Raw genomic sequence first — 23,019 nt, 5'->3', positions numbered from 1 at the left:
TTGGAGCTTTCGATCCAGGAAGTCCTCTCGACTGTGGGTCTCGAGGGTCTTCGGACAGAATGGAGGTAGAGATCCTTCGGGAGTAGAATCGTGATCGGACTGAGGGCTCTCCACCCTCGGATTTGTCTTTCCGAGAAAGACGGGGCGACTGGCCCAAGTGGCCCACCCTACCATCGGATTTTGGAATTCCGACGATATTCTCTCCAACCGCACCGACGCCTGCGGCTGTTGTTGTTGTTGCATGGCCTGCACCGCTTCAGTGAGACCTCTGACCTGCTGAACCAGCAGGTCGAATTGCTCCGCACCGACCGTCATTGCCGAAGGAGGAGGAGGAGCCTGGAAAACTGGAGGTGAGGTCAGAGCTTGAGATCTGACCGCGGAGGCCGTGGATCGCCTGGTGGATGCTTTGCGGGAAGGCATCGGGTGAAGATCTAGTAGAAGAAGGAGAAGAGGATGTCAGAGAAGATGACCGGAATCAGTCCCGTTGAGCACTCCTTTAAGAATAAGGGTACTGCAAAGACACGCCGCCCTTCCTCTAGCGTCAATTCTGTTGGTGCAGAATTCCATCGAAGTCAGAGAAGCTGGAGCTGGGATAACCGCAGCCGCCATTGGGACCTGCAAAGAAAGTCTAAACCGGAGTTGGGGGTGCTCCGACAAGACCCTCCGACGCTTAAGTCAGTACTCTGCTTCAACAGAAATGGAGTGCTCGAGTGAAAATTTTGGCAGAGTTTCGAGATAGAGTTACCAGCTTAGAAAAGAACATATCTAGGGGTCCTTATTTATAGACGGAGGGCGTAACTGACTGACAGCGACGTCTGTAACCGTCTGGTAGTGGACCGCTCAGAGCCGCGTGAATTTTGTTATAGAGAGTAGTGGCGTCAGGGGTTGTTCAGGGCCACGTGGAGCTTGTTGCAGAGAGTGGAGTGGTGTCCGTTGTCGGGACTTGCCAGAGAGTGGTGGAGCTGTATGGAATCCGTTGCAGAGAGTGGAGCAGGATGGCGGCTCTTGTCGTGGCTTGTCAGAGGGTGGTGAAACCGCATGGAATCCATTGCAGCGAGTGGAGTAAGGTAGTGGCCCTTGTTGTGGCTTGTCAGAGGGTGGTGGAACCGCATGGAATCCGTCGCAGTGAGTGGAGTAAGGTAGTGGTTCTTGTTCTGGCTTGCCAGAGAGCTCGGATCTGTCGACTGAAGCTCGGCTGGGATGCCTGATGGAACAGAATGGCTCTTTATATCGTTGTTCTAGGAGAGGCTCGGATGTTCCAAGGTCGCAGACGAATCTACTATTGTTGGACGCTTCGGATGCTGACGTTTCAGGTGAGAGTCACCTGCTGTAGGAGCTCAGACGGAGATTTTTGTTGACGAAGTCCGGAGAAGTCCGTCTGGGATTTATCTGATGCGGAAGCTCATCCGAAGATCGTTCGCCGGGGAAGTCCGATTTTATGGGGAGCCTGGAAGGAGGTCGGCCAGCAACGAACTTCGGATAGCGCTGGGGAGGCTCGACAGACATCGGAGGCGATCGGCTATCGCAGGGACCCAGTTGCTGGAGCTCGTTCGTCATAGAAGCTCGTCCGGAATCCATCAACTGGAGAAGTTTGGGCGGGCTTCGATTCTCGCGAGAGGTCGAAAGGGGGCCGTTTATTGTAGGAGTTCGGGCGAGGACCAGTTATCGTGGAAGCTCGGAGTAGTGTCCCGCTGTAGAAGTTCGTCCAGAGCCCACTCGCTACGGGGTAGCTCGGTTGAAGTCTACCTGTAGTAGAAGTTCGAAAGAAATTTATTTATAGTAGAGGCTTGAACGAAATTTGCTTACAGTAGATGTCTGGGATAGACAGCCCGCTGTAGGAGTTCGGAGTAGACCATTTTTAGTAGAAGTTCGGCTCTCGCAGGAGCTCGATCGGGATCCGGAAGGTGGTCGACCGCCGTAGAAACTTGGAAGGAGTCTGGTTATTGTAGAAATCTTGTTGTCGGGGAAGCTCGGATACTGACGAAGCCCGTAAGAAGTTCATGGGTAGTCGGTTGCTGTAGAAGGTCGGTTAACAGTGGGGCCCCGAGGGCCTTTGGGGTGATCCGGTGGATGAATGCAGAAGTTCATTGTCGAAGAAGTCCGAACAGCCGAGGGAGTTCGGAGAGGCGCTACATACAAGGTCGAGAGCCGAAAGAGCCCCGAAGGATCGGTCTTTTACAAACTTCGGCCGAGGGGGTATTTTATACCCAACATATATATATATATATACACACACACACAGACACAAAATAATACTCTGTGAAGGAATATTGGAGTATTGTCAACTTAGCTTCTTAAATGAGTTTTATTGTGCCACCTAAAGTTGTTGTATTCTTTTACATTTATTGCCACTAATTTCAAATTATTTATTCAATTTTTCTAGTTAGAAACTCAAAGATTGTTGTTTATTAACATTTGTAGTCCATCAAGAATACATATTAACTTTCATTTAATAGATGCATGACACTTTCTCCTCATATATAAGATATGAAATTATTTTCACTGTTGCATCTGAATAATTAAAAATAGAACAACAACATCTGAAAAATTATTTTTGTATATCTGATCCTGCACAATGCACGGATCTTCGACTAGTTATAAATTGATAATAGTAATATTTTTATCAAAGAATAGTGTAGTAAAAATATTATATAAATATTGACCATCTTTTTTTTTTTGTTTCTCTTATATCAAACAAAAAAAATTATTTTTATCCATCTTTTTATGCATCATTAAATCATATCAAAAAATATTTTTTATTTATCCTTTCTCTCACTATTTTTTTTTTCATCCATCAATCCTTCGTACCATATGGAAGATCGGAGTGTCATGTAATCTTTTTTTCCCCCTACTCTGTAAGCTTTCCACTCCTCTTTTTTCTTTCGATCTCTCTCTCGTTTTTTTTCTTTTTATTTAATGTTGCTGAAATGTAAAATGGCCCTTTGGAAAGGTGCTGGCTACTGGGCCGATAGACTTTGCCACATCTCGGAGGGCATCTTCGTGCTGGGGCAACCGAACCGTTTCCGAACTCCATCCACGAGACTTTTCGTCTCGTTTATTCTTCATGATCTCTCGGCCGAATCTGCTCCCCCGAAACCCAGAGATTTGGTCGCAATAGATTCGACGAAGCATGTTTAGAGCCTCCCAATTTCCCTCCCTCTCTTGTCCAGCCTTCTTCTTGTCCGACCTAAGGCTCCCAGTCCTCTCCTCCCTCGACTTCTCTTCCTTTAAATCCCCGCCCTCCTCTTCCTTCTCCAAATTCCCACCTCTCCAAAGACTGAGAGCACCCACCGCATCTTCATTCCCTTCTCCTTTCTCCAGGAGGCCCCCGTCCATGATGGGTAACCCGAGGCTTCGAGGCAAAGGTTGGTGATTTTTTTCTCTTTTTTCTCTTTTTTCTTTTTCTTTATGTTTTTATTTATATGTAAGATTTTATGTAGAAATTTGGCATCAGTTCTGTTCCTTTTGGTTGGTTAGCTACATGTAATGGATCTTCTTTTGTTGTAGTGAGTGACTACATCCCCTATTTTGAATAATGTCATTTGAATGACTTGCATTGATTTCGTTTACAGCTTCGTTTAGTGCTGGAAGTACTGGACGAGAGAATAAAGAGTTATTGGTTCAGCATTTGCTTGTTGGTGAAGACAACCTTAAGCTGTTGCTGGATCTCCAACAGCGGATTTCACGGGGTTTGTTATTATGATGCTTCTGTATTAAGCTTAATTGATCTGGCATTACTATTTCGTTAGCCAGAACAATTGCAAGTGGTTATTCTGCAATGAATATGATGGTAAAGTTGACGGATGGAGAAACAGAGGATGCCATGCCTTGTTTTCTCCTTTAATAGTTTTCTCTTTTTCGTTTTTTGGGCTGACTTGAACCAGTCCAAAAACCAATTGTAACTTTTCTACAGGACCAGTTTGATTATTCTGACCAATCCTTGAAAAATGCAGGCAACCTGAAAATCGAAAAAAAGCAGTATTGTATCAAAAAAAAAAAAAAAAAAAAAAAAAGAAATCCAAAATGCAGTGGAGTAGATCGAGGCCTTATATCTTAGACTAGGATTACATACAATCTGAACTTGAACAGGTATTCTAATGATCAAAGAAGGGTTGGTTCATGTTTTGGAAGCTAAATAGTAGCCTCCTGGATTTTCAGAAGCTCGAGAGCAGCTTATATAATTTCAAGATTTGAGACAAGTCAGTGCCAACCATGTGGTCTAGATGAGTGCTCATACTATGGAGACTTGATCGACATGGATCTAAAAGAAAGGAAGTAACATGATAGTAGGATGGAGTAGAAGAAGAAAAAGAAATTCAGACTTGTTAGGCCATAGAAATGGTCATTGGGCTGGACGCTTGATTACTGCGATAGTATTTAGATGTAGATCAGGGCATCACGAAGGAACTGACCATACTTAAGGTGCTCCAAATTACCTTCTTGAAGAATGGTGCTGCAAATCAATGTGCATAGCATTGAGAAGTTGACAATGGGGGTCTTGGCATTAGGTTTAGGGATAGGAGAGTTAAGGCAACAATACTGACTAGCACACAATGGGTTTAAGATGGGAAGAGGAGCAAGGGAGGAAGAAGAAAGTAACATTAAGATAAGGGAGGGCTAGGGCCAAAGAATTAGAATCAAGAAAATAGTAAGACAAGAGATATGGTTACGAAGAGAACATGATAGATAGCTGCAGTAGTAGGCGTATGGGATCATGGTTATGATGGAGAGCTGAAAGAAAGCAAATACCACCAAGACCTCGAGAAGGGGGTTGGGGCAATCAGAGAGAAATGATCGGGGCTATAAACTTGGTTGAGAAAAGTTACTATTACCTATTAGATTTTAATTTATTGCTTGTAGTTGATAGACATTTCATCTATTAGACTCAGATTCAATGGCTTAGACAATTTGTACTATGTTTTTTTTTTTAATATTAAAATGAATAATGAGTAGTATCTTTTGACAAGTAAACTGTAGTTAAATATGTATGTATGTTGCATATTATGTACTGAGATTTATTAAGCTAGATATTAGCAATCCAAGGAGTTATCTAAATTTTCATAAAACTTTTGCTTTTGGTTCATGCTCGACTTGTTTCTGATGGATGAGCTTTTTTTAAGGCAAATTAAGTGGAATGCCACTTGCTTACAAATGGCTTGCTAACTTAAAAATCTTTTTTTTTTCCAACTAGTCCTACAGGTTCTACTTTATGAATTGGTAATCATTCTTCAATGGAAATAAGAAAAATGCAATCACTAGCTGTAATGTGGGAAACTATGATATGACCATGCTCTCTATGACTAATATTATGTACTAGAACCAAGTCTTGAGGCTCATGAGTCATGCTTTGAGGACTATCGAAGACCATTACATGATAAATTTCTATAGCATTCTATTGTTTGGTATAATTGTCTATAGCTTGATTGATGTGATAGGCTATTTGTATACTAGAGCTCATGCCAGTAAATATCTGATATAAATATTTTTGTGCAACCAAGACAAGGGTAAGCTATCCTTATAACATGCACAATGATAAGAAGACAAATGTTGATCATTAACAAACACACATCTTGATAGTCACAAACATTCATGCTTGATCAAGGGTGGTAGAACCTATATTAGAACCTGGACTAATTGCTTGGTGGTATGGTACTGTGTTGTGCTGACTCGTAGTGTTTTTACAACGGGGAGTTGGCGAGGGATGGGGAGAGGGAGAAGGAAAGAGGAAAAGAGAGGGAGGGAGAGGGAGGAAAGGAGGGAGGGAGAGGGATAGTAAGGAAGGGAGGGAGAGAGATGGAGGGGGGAGAGAAAGGTTGAGAGTGGGTAAGGGCTTTTAAGCCCCCTCTCCTCTAGCTGTGGCATACTGAAAGAGAGGAAAAAAGAGAGGGAGGGAGGGAGGGAGGGAGAGAGGGGGAGTAGAGAGGTTGAGAGAGGGAGAGGACTTTCTAACCCCCTCTCCTTCGACCTCGGGGCCCCTGTTTCAAAACAAAGTAAGGGCTACAACCTTTTTTTTTTGCTTTTTTTTAAAGTGAAGTTGGCAGTCACCGTCAACTTCACTTAAGAAATTTGAAAAAGAAAAAAATAAAAGGGTTAAAATAGGTTGTGGTGGCCATGTTTCAAAATGAAGTAGGGGCTCCAACCTTTTTTTTTTGAATTTTTTTAAAGTGAACTTGGTAGTCATTGCCGACTTCACTTAAAAAAATTTTCAAAAAGAAAAAAAAGGCATTGGAGCTCTTGTTTCATTTCAAAATAGGGGCTTCACCCTTGTTAAGTAGCACCAGAGGAGAGGGTTCTGGAAAGCTCCTTCTCTCTCTTTCTCTCTCCCCTTCCCTCTCTTGGCCTCTCTCTCTCCCTCCCTCTCCCTCCATCCCTCTCCCCCTTCCTCTCCTTCTCCCTCCCTCCCCACTCCCCCCTCTCTCCTTTCCTCTCTTTCCTTCTCTCTCTTCCCCTCCCTTGCTAGTAGCTCGAATCGAGGGGCAAAATCGTGCTGGTCTGCCCTCGGTATGGCTCAGTATGTCACAAACTGGATGGCTGAGGGTGGTATAGCAAATCATGGTATTTTGTACCGGTCCAAACTAGCCGGTACACTCCGTATCGTACCGTACCAATGGAGAACCGACACGGTTCAGGCCGATTTTTCAATAAATGGTATGAACCGGACAGTATCGATCGATTCGGTATGGTATGGGTCCGAACTGCATGGTACGGTGTGGTATAGGCTGGTACAGACCTGGTATGGTTGGTACGGCATCGGTACAATTTGGTTTTTTATTTTTTTTTGGCCCTTGGATGGATTTTTTTTGATTTTTTTATTGTCGGTACGGACCGATATGGTACAGTATCGTACTGGTCGGCAACTGGCATGGGATGCGATACCGGTATTTAAAATCTTGTAGCAAACCGTACACTTGATCATAAGCCTCACTCGCAAAATTAAAAGCTTGTTAGTCAAAAGGAGAACAAAGATTCAATGAATAGGTGCATCAAAAGACAATTATTTTTTTTTGTCATATCTCCTACCACTATGAGTGTTAATAATCTTGCAATATCTTTAAGTAAGGATTGTTGTGCCAGCACTAGAGCCTGTATAGGTTACTTGGCGGCATGGTTTGGTATACCTCTACACCATTCCATGCTTGGTCCATAACAACATAGCAAAGAGGGCGGGAGAGAGGAAGACGATGGGGGGGAGGGAGGGGGGAGGAATGAAGGGAGAGAGATGGAGGTTAGAGGCCGGTGGAGGTCTGCGGAGGGTTGGGGTGGGGTGCAAAAAGAGCTCTGTCCTCCTGTTCTCCTGTTTTCTTTGAAACAAGAGTCTTGAGGAGGCCTCTTTTTTTATTTTGAAGAAATTAAGTGAAGTTGGCAACCTCGTTCCCTACTTCATTTAATTTTTTTCAAAATAAGAAAAAAGTCATTCCTTCGCCCTTCTGCACCCCTCCTTGGTTCTTCATGGGCCTCTGCTAGCATCCTTCGGCCATCTCCCTCTCTCTCCCTACCTCTCCTTCCCTTCTTCTCTCATCCTCTCTCTCTCTTCTTCTTCTCTCCCATTCTTGCTCTTCCCCATCCTTGTCAGTATCTTGAATAGAAGGGTGGAACCGTGCCAGTCAGTCCTGGTGCGGTACGGCATGTCTCGAACCGCCTAGTTTGGGGCGGCATGGTGAACCTTGTCTTTAAGGTTTTCTTCCATCACAATGGATAGTGGTAAGGAAAGACTAGAACCATGGAGTAAAATGTGAATTATTGCCATGAAGGACTTAATGCAAACTCATGTATGCACATGTTTGTTGAGAGGGTGGAGTAGCTGGAATGTTGCACCTGGTCCCAAAGTTTTAGTTGTTGAGATGTTGGCCATCTAGGAGAGAGTTCAACATTGAGATGGACTAAGATCTTAATGTATCTCAGGCAATATGCGAAGTCCAGGAAAAATAGGAAATATCCGTGATGTTGAAGATCTATGATGATCTTAAAGGAAACAAGATTTCCAAGATCTTAGTTAAATAGAAAACCACTGGGTTTGCTTCCATGTTAAGCAAGTAATTTCGGTATTAATAGTTAAACATCAATCTAAGAAACCAAAATTTTGGTTATTATATCAGCTGATATATTGGTTTTTATCAGCTGCTATAATGGGGGCTGAGGTATAGCTTACATTGTATTGGTGATCATCTGATGCCGATACAAACTGATGTTTGGGTCCAGATATCAGCCAAGATGACTTGTTGCTTGGTCTGTGGAATTGATGATGAAACCAATATCCAATACAATGACTTTGGTTGACAATTGTTAGTCTAAACCTATGTATAAATATTAGTAATATGAGGCTGAGGAACTGTAAAAGAGTCAAAATGTGGGTGTGAACACAAAAAAGAGACTACCAAACAAATGGAAATGGACAGAGATCGGGGAGGCTAAGGAAGTCAATATGGTGAAAGGAGGAGCAATTATGAATGGAAGCATGGTGAAAAAGAAGTGTAATAACATCTGTGTATGGAGTCTTAATCATTTTAGACTAGTAAAAATTTAGCTTTATGTTCAAGACTATAGAAACATATGCAAAAAAATAAGGAGGATGCTTTGGACAGTTAACACGTGGAGGAGAGCCATATAAATACAACTGAATAGTCAGAATATTAAAGTAGTGAAAAGCCCCAACAAGGGGAGGAGAAAGGCCTGCTGTGGCTCAGAAAATATAGTGTTTGTTATGGTAAACTATGAGGAAGGCAACTCAAATAAAGATTAGCAGAAAATAGAGAGTGAACAATTTCAAGGATATAGTGGCACTTTAAACTGCCAATTTGTCAATTTGTGTGCTGACATGTAAGCTGAGTTAATGGTGCATTTAGAAAGGAGTAAAAACTGGATCTTAGGACAGGTACTAAACTATAAATTATGTTGATGGTGCTTAAATTAAAAATATGCAAAGCACAAATCCTGAAAATATAATTAAATTTCTTAAATGGAATGAATTTCAGTAATATTGTTGACAGTACATTAATAAGAAGAGTAACTATTGGCCTTTTATTCTGGAAAAAAGATTCCAAATGGTGATGATTCTATTGAATAACCAAGTCTTGTCACGCCTCCGTCCCAAGATGACAAGCTAGGGGTCATGGCAATCATCGCACACTCATAGAAAACTTTTCTCATAAGCATGCAAGGTCATGATATCTTGAACAGACAGCAGAATAAAAAGAAAGATTGAATTATTAATGCTCAAACCTTAATTCAAATAACTAAAATCAAAACTGAATGTTAATGAAATCAAAATAAATGTTTGACAAAGTCAATATTAACAAGGTCTTTCATCAACTCTGATAATCCTAAATCAAATAAAGTAGGCTAACTCCATCTATAATCGCATTTCCATAATGAAACCCCACGTCAAGCTAATTTTTGAATCTGTAAAAAAAATAAGAAATTCATCGTGAGCTAAACAACAAAGTAGGCAATGAATACCTCTAACTAAATAAATCAGGCAACAATTATATATATATATATATATATATATATATATATTGATTTACCAAGATAACATAATAAGTACGTCAATTCAAAATTCAAATCTTAATAAAGCCTCTGTTTGATTCATCACAAAGATAATTTATTTCATAATCTCACTTTCATCAAATTCTCAAGTTCTTTTTATTAACCATGAGCTATGATCACAATTTCTCTGTGGCAGAGTCATTACTTGCATATCATCTTGTGGTAAGTTGCATGTCATCTTGTAGCGTATCCTTAGGAACTGCTAATTTGCTGGCGGTTTGTTGGGAATTTGCTGGCGACATGTCAAATATTCGCTTACGACATAAATTTTTAGGACAAATCAATTGCCAATATATTAACCCATATTGGTGGTGTTTTTTACATAGCTAGGTTGACAATTCATATCATCATTCAGTTTCATATCTTGTTTCAATAATAATATTATAAAATATCAAATCAATCAAATCAATTATTCGTTATGACTCACACATCATCATAGTTATTTTAAAAAAAAGAATATTTTCAATATTCAAAATACCTTGCATCATATTCACATCATGAATTAATACAATTCAAAATTCATCAATTTATTAATTTATAAATTGCCAAATAAATATAGTAAAGGTGAAACACTACTTACCTCATAAGGAAATCCAAACTATGGATCCAATTAATCTAGAGAATCCTTCTGTAGGCCTGATATATGAAAATCATACCTTGATCAAAATTCTGTCATAATTACTTTAAAAATAAAATTCCTAGATTCCAGTATCCCTACAAGGATTGGTTAGGTGATAGCGCCTGAGATTTTCGATTGGCCAATCTAGGTCATTAGGGAAACCTCCCTTTTTTTTCTAAGATCCAAGAACTTTAATTAAGAGGAAAACAAGAGAGAGAAAATAGGGAGGGAAAGCAAAGAGAGGAGAGAGGGAAGAGGGAAGAGAGAGAAAGTCTCTCTTTTTTTTCTTTTCTTTTTCTTTTTCTCTTTCTTCCTCTCTTGTTCTTCCTTCGGTTAGGCAAAACAGGGGATTCATGAATTCCCTTCCTCACTCTCTGACTCCAAGGGAGTCTTGTCTAGAATAGATGATCATGGGTTCGGCCCATGGCGGCGCATGGATAGTGTCTGTCCCTCAGCATTGGAAGCCTGAGCATCCTGTTGTGTGAGTGCATAAATTCTTTCTTGAGCTCTTGATTTTTGACCTCCATCCTTTGTTTGAGTGGATCTATTCTTGTTTCTTTGAGGACAATCTACAATTCTGTTACCCTTCTGACCACAGCCAAAACCAAATTCAGTATTTTATGGGCAATTAGAAAACTCATGATCTCGGCTGCATCTTGAATGTTTACCAGCTTTACTCTCACGGCCCTTATCATTAGCTGACTTCTTTGTCAGACCCTTATTGATCTTATTCCGTCCTTGAGGTTCACCAAATCTATTTCTCTTCTTTTGATTTCATTCCTGCTCAACATGGGCTTCATTAACCTCTCTTCCAATTATTAAAGCTTTATTTACAATTGTTGCATAAGTAGTCAACTCATAAGGTATGATCTATTTTTTGATTTCAGTCTTCAACCCTCTTTCAAATTTATGCACTCGATCTTGTTTCATTTCAACCAATCTTGAAACAACGTTGGCTAGCTTTGTGAACTTAGCTTTATACTCTGCAACAGACATACTCTCTTATTTTAGTTGAACAAACTTTTGCTCTTTCTGTGTTCTCACATTTCGGAAAAAGATACTTATCGAAGAATTCGCCTTGAAATCTCTTCTAGATGAGTAGTACCCCATCTTGTTCATATTTCTATTCTAATATCCACCACCAGTTGAAAGCCTCGCCTTGTAACAGATAGACTGCATAATGGATCTTTACATTGTCTTGGTGCTTCTGAACAGTAAATGCCTTCTCCATCTCCATAATTCAGTTGTCAGCTTGCAGAGGGTCAGTGGTTCCCTTGAAAGCTCGTGGAGTTAGCTTTTTAAACTCCGTGATGTTGTTTTGCTGCATCAGATGCTCCCTATATCCATATAGTTGTGGTGGATGCTGATGTGGTTGTGCATGCAGTTGTGTCTGTTGCTGTTGAAGCAGCTATTGTTGCACCTGCATCACTCCGATTAGGGTCTACATTAATTGGGTTAGGTTAGGCTCTTGTGCACTATCGGAGTATTTCCAGCAAGGTCAAAGACACTCTCATGGCCCTTATCATTAGTTGACTTCTTTGTTGGATCCTTATTATTCTTGTTCCAGCTTTGAGGTTCACGAAATCTGTTTCTCTTCTTTTGATTTTGTTCCTTCTCAGCATGGGCTTCATTAATCTCTCTTTCAATTATTAAAGCTTTATTTACAATTATTGCATAAGTAGTCAACTCATAAGGTACGATCTGTTTTTTGATGTCAGTCTTCAACCCTCTTTCAAATTTATGTACTCGATCTTGTTTAATTTCAACCAATCTTGGAACAAACTTGGCTAGCTTCGTGAATTTAGCTTTATACTCTGCAACAGACGTGCTCCCTTATTTCAGTTGAACAAACTCTTACTCTTTCTGTGTTCTCACATTTCGAAAAAAAATACTTATCGAAGAATTCGCCTCGAAATCTCTTCTAGATGAGTGGTACCCCATCTTGTTCATATTTCTGTTCTAATATCCACCACCAGTTGAAAGCCTTGTCTTGTAACAGATAGACTGCATAATGGATCTTTTCATCATCGCGATGCTCCTGAACAGCAAATGCTTTTTCCATCTCCATAATCCAGTTGTAGCTTGCAGAGGGTCAGTGGTTTCCCTGAAAGCTGGTGGAACCAGCTTTTTAAACTCCACGATGTTGTTTCGCTGCATCAGATGCTCCCTATATCCATGTTGTTGTGGTGGATGTTGATGTAGTTGTGCATGTTGTTGTGTCTGTTGCTGTTGAAGCAACTACTGCTGCACCTGCATCACTTTGATTAGGGTCTACATTAATTGGGTTATGTTAGGCTTTTGTGCACTATCGGAGTATTTCCAGCAAGATCAAAGACACCCTCTTGCTGAGGGGTGCCAGCAGTCTGTTGGGGAGTGCTGCCACCTTGTAGGTTTGATGCCTCTCCAATAGCTCCTTGAGTAGTCCTTCTCATTCGATGCAGAGGCATGTTAACCTACATCAATTTGGGATGGTAGCATATCCTTAATAAAGTTATAAATTTACCAAGGATAGATCATGTCAATATCATCATAAGCTAACATCCCAATGTCCCTAATGTCTACTTATTACTCACTCATTCTATGTCAAATTCTATGTATCATAATCTATCCACTTATGCTTTGATACCATATTAGTTGTCACGCCTGTCCCGAGATCACGAGCTAGGGGTTATGGCAACTGTCGCATACTTATAGGAAACTCTTTCCATAAGCACGCAAGGCATCTCATCATGATATCATAAATAGATAGATAGTGTAATAAAAATAAAGATTGAATTATTTGATGTTCAAATCTTAATTCAAATAACTGAAATCAAAATTGAATGTCAATGAAATCAAAATAAATATTTGACAAGTCAACAATAAACAAGGTCTTTCATCAACTCTAATATCCTAAATCAAATAAAATAGGCTAACTCTATCTCTGATCGCACTCCCATAATGACACTCCGCATCAAGCTAATTTTCTGAATCTACAAAAAAGAAAAAATCATCGTGAGCTAAATAGTACAGTAAGCAATGAATACCTCTAGCAAAATAAATCAAGCAATAATTATATATATATATATATATATATATATATATATATCGATTTATCAAGATAATATAATAAGTATGTCAATTCAAAATTTAGATCTTAATGTAATGTATTATCATGTATTCGTACATAGAATTTCAATTCATCACAAAGATAACTTATGTTTATAATCTCAATTTTATCAAGTTCTCAATTTTTTCTTATCAACCATGAGTTATAACCACATTTTCTCTGTGACAAGGCCATGACACCGCGTATCATTTTGCGATAAGCTACGTGTCATCTTACAGCAAAGTCTTAACACCGCATATTATTCTCCGGTAAGCTATGTGTCATCTTGCAATATGTCCTTAGTAATCGCAAATTTGCTAGTGGTTTATTGCGAATTTGCTGGCGACATTGTCGCATATCTGCTTGCGACATAAATTCTTAAGGCACATCAATTGCCAACGTTTAAACCCCCATTTGGCGGGGTGCTTTACATAGCTAAGTTGACAATTTATATCATCATCTAGTTTCATATCTTGTTTCGACAATAATATCATAAAATATCAAATCAATCAAATGAAATTATTTGTTATGATTTACACATCATCATATTTATTTCAAAAAAAAGAATATTTTCAATATTCAAAATACCTTGCATCATATTCACATCAAGAATTAATATAATTCAAAATTCATCAATTTATTAATTTATAAATTGCAAATAAATTTAGTAAATGTGAAACACTACTTACCTCACAAGTAAATCCAAACTATGGATCCAATTAATCCCGAGAATCCTTCTTTGTGCCTCAAATATGAAAATCATATCTTGATCAAAATTTTATCATAATTATCTTAAAAATAAAATTCCTAAAATCTAGTATCTCCATAAGGATTGGCTAGGTGATAACTCCCATGATTTCCGATTAGCCAATCTAGGTCACTAGGGAAAACCCCCCCTTTTTTCTAATGTCCAAGAATTTAATAGAGAGGAAAACAAGGGAGAGAAGGTAGAGAAAGAAAATAGGGAGAGAGCAAAGAGAGAAGGAGAGAGGGAAGAGAGAAGTCTCTCTTTATTTTTCTTTTCATTTTCTTTTTCTCTTTCTTCCTCTTTGCTTCTTCCTTCGGTTAGGTAAAATAGGGATTCATGAATTCGCTCCTTCACCCCCTTGATTCCAAGGGAGTCTTGCCCAGAACAGATGGTCGGGGATTCAGCCCATGGAGGCGTAGCCATGGCTCCCCGATTGGGTGCTTGACAGCGACGGACGGTGCCAGAAATCCAATAAACATGGACGACCAAAATAGGGTATTTTTGTAATCCGAATTTTTTCCTAAAAATCAGCAAGTAAATCATGGAAATCTTAGTCTAAAGTTCTGGAAAGAATCGAAGAGAAGGTTTTCTCAAGGGATTACCTGGCTTTTGGGGGTGTTTGGGCCACAAATGTGTCGGCATAGTGCCATCTAATCGAGAACAAGAAGGAAAGAAAAATGGGAGAAAACCTAGAGAGGACGGATTTCGGCGATGGGAGGCTGTGGAATGGAGGGGCGTCTTATTTGTAGAGGGGAGCTTAGGGTTTTTGGCTCTGATTTGAATCCCTTTTGGGATAGGAAGAAAACTCTTATTTTCCTATTTTTTTTTCTTTTTCTTTTTTCATGCTTTAAAAGTCGTAGTCCTCTTTATTGGGCTACCATTTGAATTTGGCTAGGTCAATTTGGGTTGTTACAAAGACATCTCCAATATATTGGATATTTAAAGATCTTTACGGTAGATTTCTGTCATACATTAATCAACATTGTTCTAGTGCATGCTTTGAAGTGTTCTAGTCTTAATATTATTTTCCAAAAAAAGTGCTAGCAATCTACTTCAAGTTATATTACCTAGGTTGTATGCTGCATCCAGTAAAAAATGTAATTTTTGAGGCTTGATGCAACTAAGCATTCACAGTTCTTTCTAGCTTTTCTATATGAATGGAAACATGGTGAAAAAGGAAGTGTAATAACAGCTATGTACGGAGTCTTAATCATTTTAGACTAGAAAAAAGTTAAGCTTTATTTTCAAGACTATAGAAACACATGCAGTAAAATAAGCAGGATGCTTTGGACAGTTAACAAGTGGAGGAGAGCCATATAAGTACAACTGAATAGTCAGGATATTAAAGTACTCAAAGGGAGTCTACTTCCCCCAAAAAGAGGAGGAGAAGCCCTTCTGTGGCTTAAAAAATACAGTGTTTGTTATGGTAAACTACGAGGAGGGCAACTTAAATAAAGATTAGCAGAAAATAGAATCTGAACAATTTCAAGGATATAGTGGCATTTTAAACCCCCGATTTGTCAATTGTGTGCTGACATATAAGCCGAGTTAATGGTGCATTTAGAAAGGAGTAAAGACTGGATCTTTGGACAGGTACTGAACTCTAGATTATCTTGATGGTGCTTGAAATAAAAATATGTAAACCATGAAACGTGAAAATATTATCCACACTTTTTAAATGGCATGAATTTCAGTAACATTGTTTACACTGCATTAATAAGAAGAGAAACTGTTGGCTTTGTTTTTTCTGGAAAAAAGATTGGAATAAATGGTGATGTGGTTTGTGGAAAAAGATTGGAATAAATGGTGATGACTGTACTGAATAACTAAGTCTGGTTTGAGACATCTCCGATATATTTGATATTTATAGATCTTTATGGTAGATTTCTGTCATACACTAATCAACATTGCTCTAGTGAAAACTTTGAAGTGTTATAGCCTTAATATAATTTTCCAAAAAGAGTGCTAGCAATTTACCTCAAGTTATATTACCTAGGTTGTATGCTGCATCCACTAAAAAATGTAATCTTTGAGGCTTGACCCAACTAAGCATTCGCAGTTCTTTCTAGCTTTTCTACATGATGTATACATCTCTATCTATGTTGTTGGTCATTTATTGAGGAAATAATTGGAAAAAAAGTTCAGTTTCCAATGAAGTTTTCATGCCTTTGTCACAGGGTCAATCAATCCTATGCTGCACATATTGTTATATCTTAAATATTCATCTATTGATCCTTACATCGGTGATCTTCTACATCTGCACATGCTACTGATATATTGCAATCATCTATCAGTTATGTTTCTGTTAGGTTGTTTTTTCCCCCCACTAAATGATTTCCAACTTTATATTGCTTGATTCAGGAGATGATTTAAGTGATTTGGCTGTGGAGTATTCTATATGCCCATCTAAAGAAAATGGTGGGATGCTTGGATGGGTTCGAAGAGGGCAAACGGTATGCATCAGCTAGCTAATTTAAATTATTTTTGTTTTACATAGCAAACTAGAATCATAATGATCTGACTTTGTAACAGTTAATTTATGCTCTTTTTATCTACATGTGAGATTATCAGTCATAACCAACAAGAACTATTGGCAAGTACACCTTTTTGTCTTTTCCTTGGGACATAAATTTGAGACACAGCAGTCTTGCAAGATCATGCTTCACTGTTGATAATTGATATTGACAAAAAACCAGATAAGCTTGCGTATTGATGAGAGCACCAAGAAACATAATAACCAAATGATTGGAACCCAGTTGATATGGAAAGTTCCATGCCATAACGCCCATGAATCTGCAAAAAATGTTCAAGAATTATGCATATATAGATTAAATAGCCTTTTATGTAATCCATTTTAAAATTAATTGGTTGGTCTGTTCTAGATCTTCTCATCTTTGATGAATGTATTAATTAGTTGCTTTTGACATCAACCAGATGTGCTTCAAAGGAAATCAACTTTCATGGGATCAAGAGTCTCTGTTCGTAAACAATTACATAAATTTTTAAGCTGTAGAGTGGAGACTCTGAATGGCGCCTTGTATTTGTCACTTTCTTCAGGAAATTGTTTATTTTTTCCTTTCTTTTCCTCGGCAGTGTGCTGGTGAATAATATGGTGTGAATTGTGGATATTTGGTTAAACATCATGGGAAGACCTATACTCGCAAAAGCATGAAACTTTTCATGTCCTTTCTACTATGTTGTATATACCTCAAAAGTTCCAGACTATAAATAATGAATAATCTAGCAGAGGTACTGCTATCAAATTTGCATCTATATTACAAGTTTATTTTTCACTAGCTAGTAAATGATAAAGAATGCTTGATATGTGCAAGCCCAAGGCTGTTGGCATGCCTTATCTCAACTATTTTGTTAAACTTCTGAACTGCAATCCACTAATAGTTCCTGTCCAAGCTCAAGGCTTCCAAATTGGTATTTTATTAAATTCTCCATTAATATTTCCATCATAGTCTTGTTTGATTCTCCCCTTTTTCTAGAAACCAGTTTTGTGAAATCACTTCTTTAGGCTATCACCAACTTGGATCGACATGATCAAACCATCTCAGACTTATCCCTATGTTTTTCCAACCACAACTAAATTTTAGCTGTTTTTCCTAGGTTCAGCACTCATCAACCTTGCATCTTATGTGTTATAGCTTTACTTAGTACCCAATGTGTTCATGGAGAAATTGGTTATCAACCATCTTGAAATGATACTTTAAGTCTTGATGGTATGCGATGTTCTTATGATGCTCCAAAGGTCCATCTCTACTTTATTCCCTTTATTTACCTCATAGAGAGAGATGTGCTAGTCTCTCTCTTCATCCTCTATATGGTACAACTGATGAAGCAGAAATGATCGATTTAAAAAAGAGACTTTATACCTAGATTTATTATTCCCTCAATTTAATTCATATCCCTAGAAAAGAGCTACTCTGTCTGCTTTATTTTAGGTTTTAATTTTTAGTTCTTTGTGCTCCATAACTTTCTTCCATAATTTGGATCCTTCCATATAGTCACAAACAACCTTAAAAGTTTTTAAACATCATATCTCACTACAATATTTACTGGTATTTCATTCTAACCTTAGTATAAGATTAACTTGTGCTCTTTAGAATCATAACAAATTGTTCTAATACCACAGGTTTCACAACCCAAAACTTGGCTTTGTCAAGTTCTGTTGTTGTGGATGTCCATCGAGGGGGCCATCCATTAGCTAGAAAGCATATTGGAGCCGTCACCTATTTATTTAAACTTGAAAGAAAAACAGAAAAACCTAATTCAGAAGAGTTGGAAAATGACCAAAGGGAACTGGAGGTAAGGCTAAGGCCAAAGGTACTACTAGGGATAGGAGCCGCATCCAGTACAACCCTGGATTATGGGGCCCCTACTCACCATCTTTAGGTATGGAATAGATTGTGAATGCTTATTAGATAGGCATTCACGATTTGTACCACTCAAATTCAAAAAGTGGGAATAATTGAGATCCATGTGTTTCTATGGCCTAGGAACTAGATGTGCTAAGCCTCGAGGGTCCCTTGGCTTGAGGGTCACTTGGGGGCCAGGTAATTGGGTTTTCCCCCTACTTACCCTAGAGAAGGGCATATCAAGGTTGTATAAAGCAAAAACAAAGCAAAAATGGAAGGGAACTATGCTACCGGCAAGAACAACTCATGTAATTGAAATATAGGCGTTCATTAAGGAGCAATAATACAAATGAGTACATATATTTCAAAAGAAAAGTGGGGAAAGGAGTGTCAAATCTTGGATTCGGTGGAGGCAGCCACTCTTCTTGTAGAGGACCTCTTGCAGTCCCATATCTATTGAGATTTTTTGGGGGTTCTTGCTTTCTTCTTCATGAACCATGGATCTAAGGATATGGATATGTAGATCTAGGCTTTGCACACATGGTGAGAAGCTAGTTTTAGGTTAGTATGGCTTTTTTATTGGTAGATCTAAACTTTAAGTTTGCTGGTGCTGGTCATGGTAGTAAGGTTTCTCAAAGGGTTTCAAGCTAAGGGATCAAGGGGAATGGGAAGCAAAGGGTCCTAAAGCCAAAACCCTCAAGAGAGCCAAAACCTTCTCAAGATGAAGGGCTTTGATGAGTCCAAATGCTAAAAGATGATAGAATGCATGGCTCTCACATGGATTAAGCTTAGGAAGGATTGCAATTTGGTTTCAAGACAAACCAACCCAAGGGTCATTTTAAAGAGTTTGTGATGTGGTTTGGCTGGTTTAATGAGTCACTTTTGAGCAAGATTTGCTATACTGGTACTAGAGCTTAGACCGATCGGCTGGCTGTATGGTTCGATACATGCTCCTGTACCGTTTCGTATTGGACTCAAACTGACACAATGAGGCAGAGGGAGAAGGAAAAGAGGAAAAGAGAGGGAGAGGGAGAGAGAGAGGGAGAGGAAGAGAGAGCCTTAGGAGGTTCATTGAGGCCGTCGGAGGGCCTATTAGAGGGCCGAAGAAAGACTAGCAAGGAGGGGGGAGGAAGAAGGAAATGGAGAAAAGGAGATGGGGGAGGGAAGGAGAGGTAAGAGGGAGAGAGAGCCTCTGGAGGCCTATTAAGGCCACTGGAGGGCCGGAGGTGGCCGATCCAAATAAGGGGCAAATGCCCCTATTTCATTTTTATTTTGTCTATGATATCAGGTGAAGTCCGCAGCAACGTTACCGACTTCACTTAAAAGTTGATTTTTTTATTTTTTTGATATTGGCTGAAGGCAACGGCATTGCTGACTTTATCTAATATCACAAAAAAAATGAAGATGAAATAGAGGCGTTTCCCTTATTTCATTTGGCCGCCTTCGGCCCTCTAGTGCCTTGATGGGTCTCTGGAGGCTCTCTCACCCTCTCCTTCCCTCCCCACTCTCTTTTCCTCTCCTTTCTTCCCCCTCCCCTCCTTGCTAGTGTCTTGTTTTGAATGTTAGACCCGTCTCGGTCCGCCACCAGTACGTTTCGGCACACCTCGAATAGGGTGGTTCGAGATGGTTCTGCCTTTCTTGATTTTGAGAGTCATAAAACTGGATGCATATTTTAACAATACCAAAATATGGTCAATTAGCCTAGTTTGAGCTGCTGAGACATGGGGCTAATGGCTGAGAGAACTGGTTGAAATTTTATGAGCACAAAGTAAGGGCGTGAGAGAGCATGTGGTCAGATCTAGTCAAATAGCCTAGTTGGTAATATTTTAGGCTCAAATTATTGCATTTAGTGCATGAAAAAGCAAAACTTGATCGAACTATATTTAGAAGGGTTAGCTATGGTTGAATGGGGTTATCATATGAGATTTGAGCATCGTTTGACTATAGTTGACCTAAGGTTGACATGGGTATTTGGAGTATTTTTGTGCATTTTGGAGTAATGTCGAGGGCTACGTGGATTGGATTAGGCTTTTTGTAGTACCCTAAATCTGATTCATCATGTGGATTAGTGAAGGAGCTTATGAAGGGATGCCTGGGGCTATCTATAGTTGTGTCTAGAATTGCGATCAATCAATGGCTTAAGTTTAACTAAATCATCAATTGTGGAAGAAAATAATTAGTAATTTATCTTCAAAATCATTTACTTGCAATAATAAGCGATCATTTGTTCATATAAAGCAAACTAAAATCTCATCCAAATTAAGTATTACAACTTATAGCTTTAAACATAACAACATTCAACTATAGAACATTACCTTATAATACATGAAGGCTCATTTGGTACAGCTATATTTGTCATTCTTAGTACATTCAACCATATTCTCACCCATCCTACAAAAATTATCTACATAAACAAACATTGCCTTATGATACACCAAAAGGATTGAATCCAATGTATATATTGTATACTTAAAGTACTAAAAATGTTCTAGTATGCTAAGTTGATTGATTTCTCCTTTTAGAATGTGATAAGTGGGTGAGCTATATTGCTTAATAAATAGCCATACGCAGGGTTCACCAAATCGCCCCAAATCGGATGGTTCCGGGTGTGTCGAGCCATATCAATGGCCCATCAGTACAGTTCCAGCGTGATATTCAGAACACCGCCAAGAGGGAGAAGGAAAGAGGGGAAAAGAGAGAGAGGGAGGGAAGGAGAGGGAGAGGAAGAGTTCTTTCGAAGACCGGTTGAGGCTGTTGGAGGGCTGTTGCGCCTGCTAGAGGGCCAGCGAGGAGGGGGTAGGGAGAAGGAAGAGAGAGAGAGAGAGAGGGGAGAGGGAGAAGAAAGATGGGGAGGGAAGGAGAGGGGAGAGGGAGATAGAGCCTCTAAAGGCCCATCGGAGGCATTGGAGGCCTGCCGAGGGCATTGGAGGTCGGAGTCGGCTGATCGAAACGGGGGTGGATGCCTCTGTTTCATTTTTTTTTGGGGACATTGGGTGAAGTTGCAACACCATTGTCGACTTCAGTTAAACTTTTTTCATTTTGCCAATAAACAGTGAAGTCGGGCAAATCTGTTGCTGACGTAAGTGAAGTGAGTCGGTAAAAAAACTTAAAATCATGATCGGTTGTCGAAAGGCAAGGAGGATTCAGGCCTCCACGGCCCTCCGGCCTCCACTGCCAACCTCGTCACCCTCTCTTTTGTTAGTAAACATGCATGCAAAGGGCAGTGGCAATTTAAAATTTTAATATTATATATTAAGCATGCAACCCCATGATCATATTCATGTTCTTGTACAAAAATTTTAAACTTCAACGTAGTTTAGAGTTTTACCTCAAAGTAACAAATCAAGATAGAATTTGATCATTTTTAGCCTCCCACGTGTAAGGCCTCTAATGATATTCACATGAATCAATTCCTTTGATCAAAGACGCCTTCAAATCATCCTTGAAGAGACAGGGTCGGCCATTATAATGGTGCTAGCAATTATTCTTTGTGGCTGGCCATAACTATATATTTATAGGACACATAGGTTGTCTAGGATTTATTAAAGTGTCTAGGATTTACTAAAGAGCTTTGATCAGCTGCACCAATCCTAACCCATGTAGGACTTGTGTTATAACCTATCTTGGATTAGACCTTAAGCCCAATAAGCCCTAGTCTAATTAATTAAGTCTATACTTAATTAAAAAAGCCCATACTAATCATATTAATATCATTAAGCCGACTAAACTATTTTAGTGACCTAATTATCCAATATTCTCTTATCTTTGATCCACATTGATCCTATTGTGTATGACCCATTAGGTTTATTATTATTTGGTAGTAGAAATGACATTTACTCTTTAATGTCTCAATTAGAACTATTTCTAGTTGTCTTGAATTAAAACTCTTTTTAATTCTTCCTTAATAAATAATGTTTCATGATTATTCATAAGGTTTCTACTATCCATGAGTGACATCTAGAAATATATCATGGTAACCCAAATCGGGATGAATTGGATCAAATTGAACCTTTGTATTACAATACCATGTAATCAAATTCTTTTATCACACAATGTTTTGATTGAATGAATGCCATGAGATTTTGTCAAACCCACTAATAAATCATGACTTCTAATGGTTACCCTTGGATTTACTTCCAAATACCATTCCATTTTGGCCAAAGATTCTTTAGGTCAAGTCCATTAGATGCATAGGAGATTCTCTCTTTACTTGACAGTGATACATCCCATATTGCACACTTACATATCTCCGTGCATGACTCACTGTAGCCAACATATGTATTTCTTAAATCCCTTATTTAGGACATGATGTTATTACATAGTCAAACTATAATAATCCATACACAAGATAACCATGGTGCCTCAGGTCTAAAGATTATTTACACAATTGTAATAATAGATATGTCATGGACAAGCGAGAAAACTTCATGTGACAATTCTATAATTGGGTCATGCTTAGTGAACTTGTTCCTTAACAAGCACCTACATAGTTGCATTAGTGTCTCATACAAGTAAGATGAGATTCATCGCTCCAATTTTATAGCATGAACACCATGTAATATATTGTCTTACTAGATTATTGTTGTCCATTTAATAATCCTATGACTACAAGCATTTTAAGAACCATGTACTAAGAAATACATATCTCATATTC

General features: G+C 39.0%; 1 protein-coding gene across 3 annotated transcripts in view; it reads left to right on the top strand.

Moving 5' to 3' along the window:
• Window positions 1-2,955: 2,955 nt before the first annotated feature.
• The window catches only part of LOC105034974 (rhodanese-like/PpiC domain-containing protein 12, chloroplastic), a 41,028-nt gene continuing 20,964 nt past the window's right edge, over window positions 2,956-23,019 (top strand). For 2 of the 3 annotated variants that reach the window (XM_019847162.2, XM_073254422.1), the window contains exons 1-3: window positions 2,956-3,365; window positions 3,573-3,689; window positions 16,363-16,454. In XM_019847162.2, coding sequence (XP_019702721.1) covers window positions 3,131-3,365; window positions 3,573-3,689; window positions 16,363-16,454 — 444 coding nt within the window. In that variant the 5' untranslated portion in view covers window positions 2,956-3,130. The remainder of the gene's footprint in view (window positions 3,366-3,572; window positions 3,690-16,362; window positions 16,455-23,019) is intronic. The other variant, XM_010910341.2, reaches the window with a different exon arrangement.

The sequence above is a fragment of the Elaeis guineensis genome, chromosome 1, assembly GCF_000442705.2.
Source record: "Elaeis guineensis isolate ETL-2024a chromosome 1, EG11, whole genome shotgun sequence".
Classification (NCBI taxonomy): Eukaryota; Viridiplantae; Streptophyta; class Magnoliopsida; order Arecales; family Arecaceae; genus Elaeis; species Elaeis guineensis.
The sequence above is the reverse complement of the archived record's forward strand: the minus strand, read 5'-3'. Positions and strand labels throughout refer to the sequence as shown.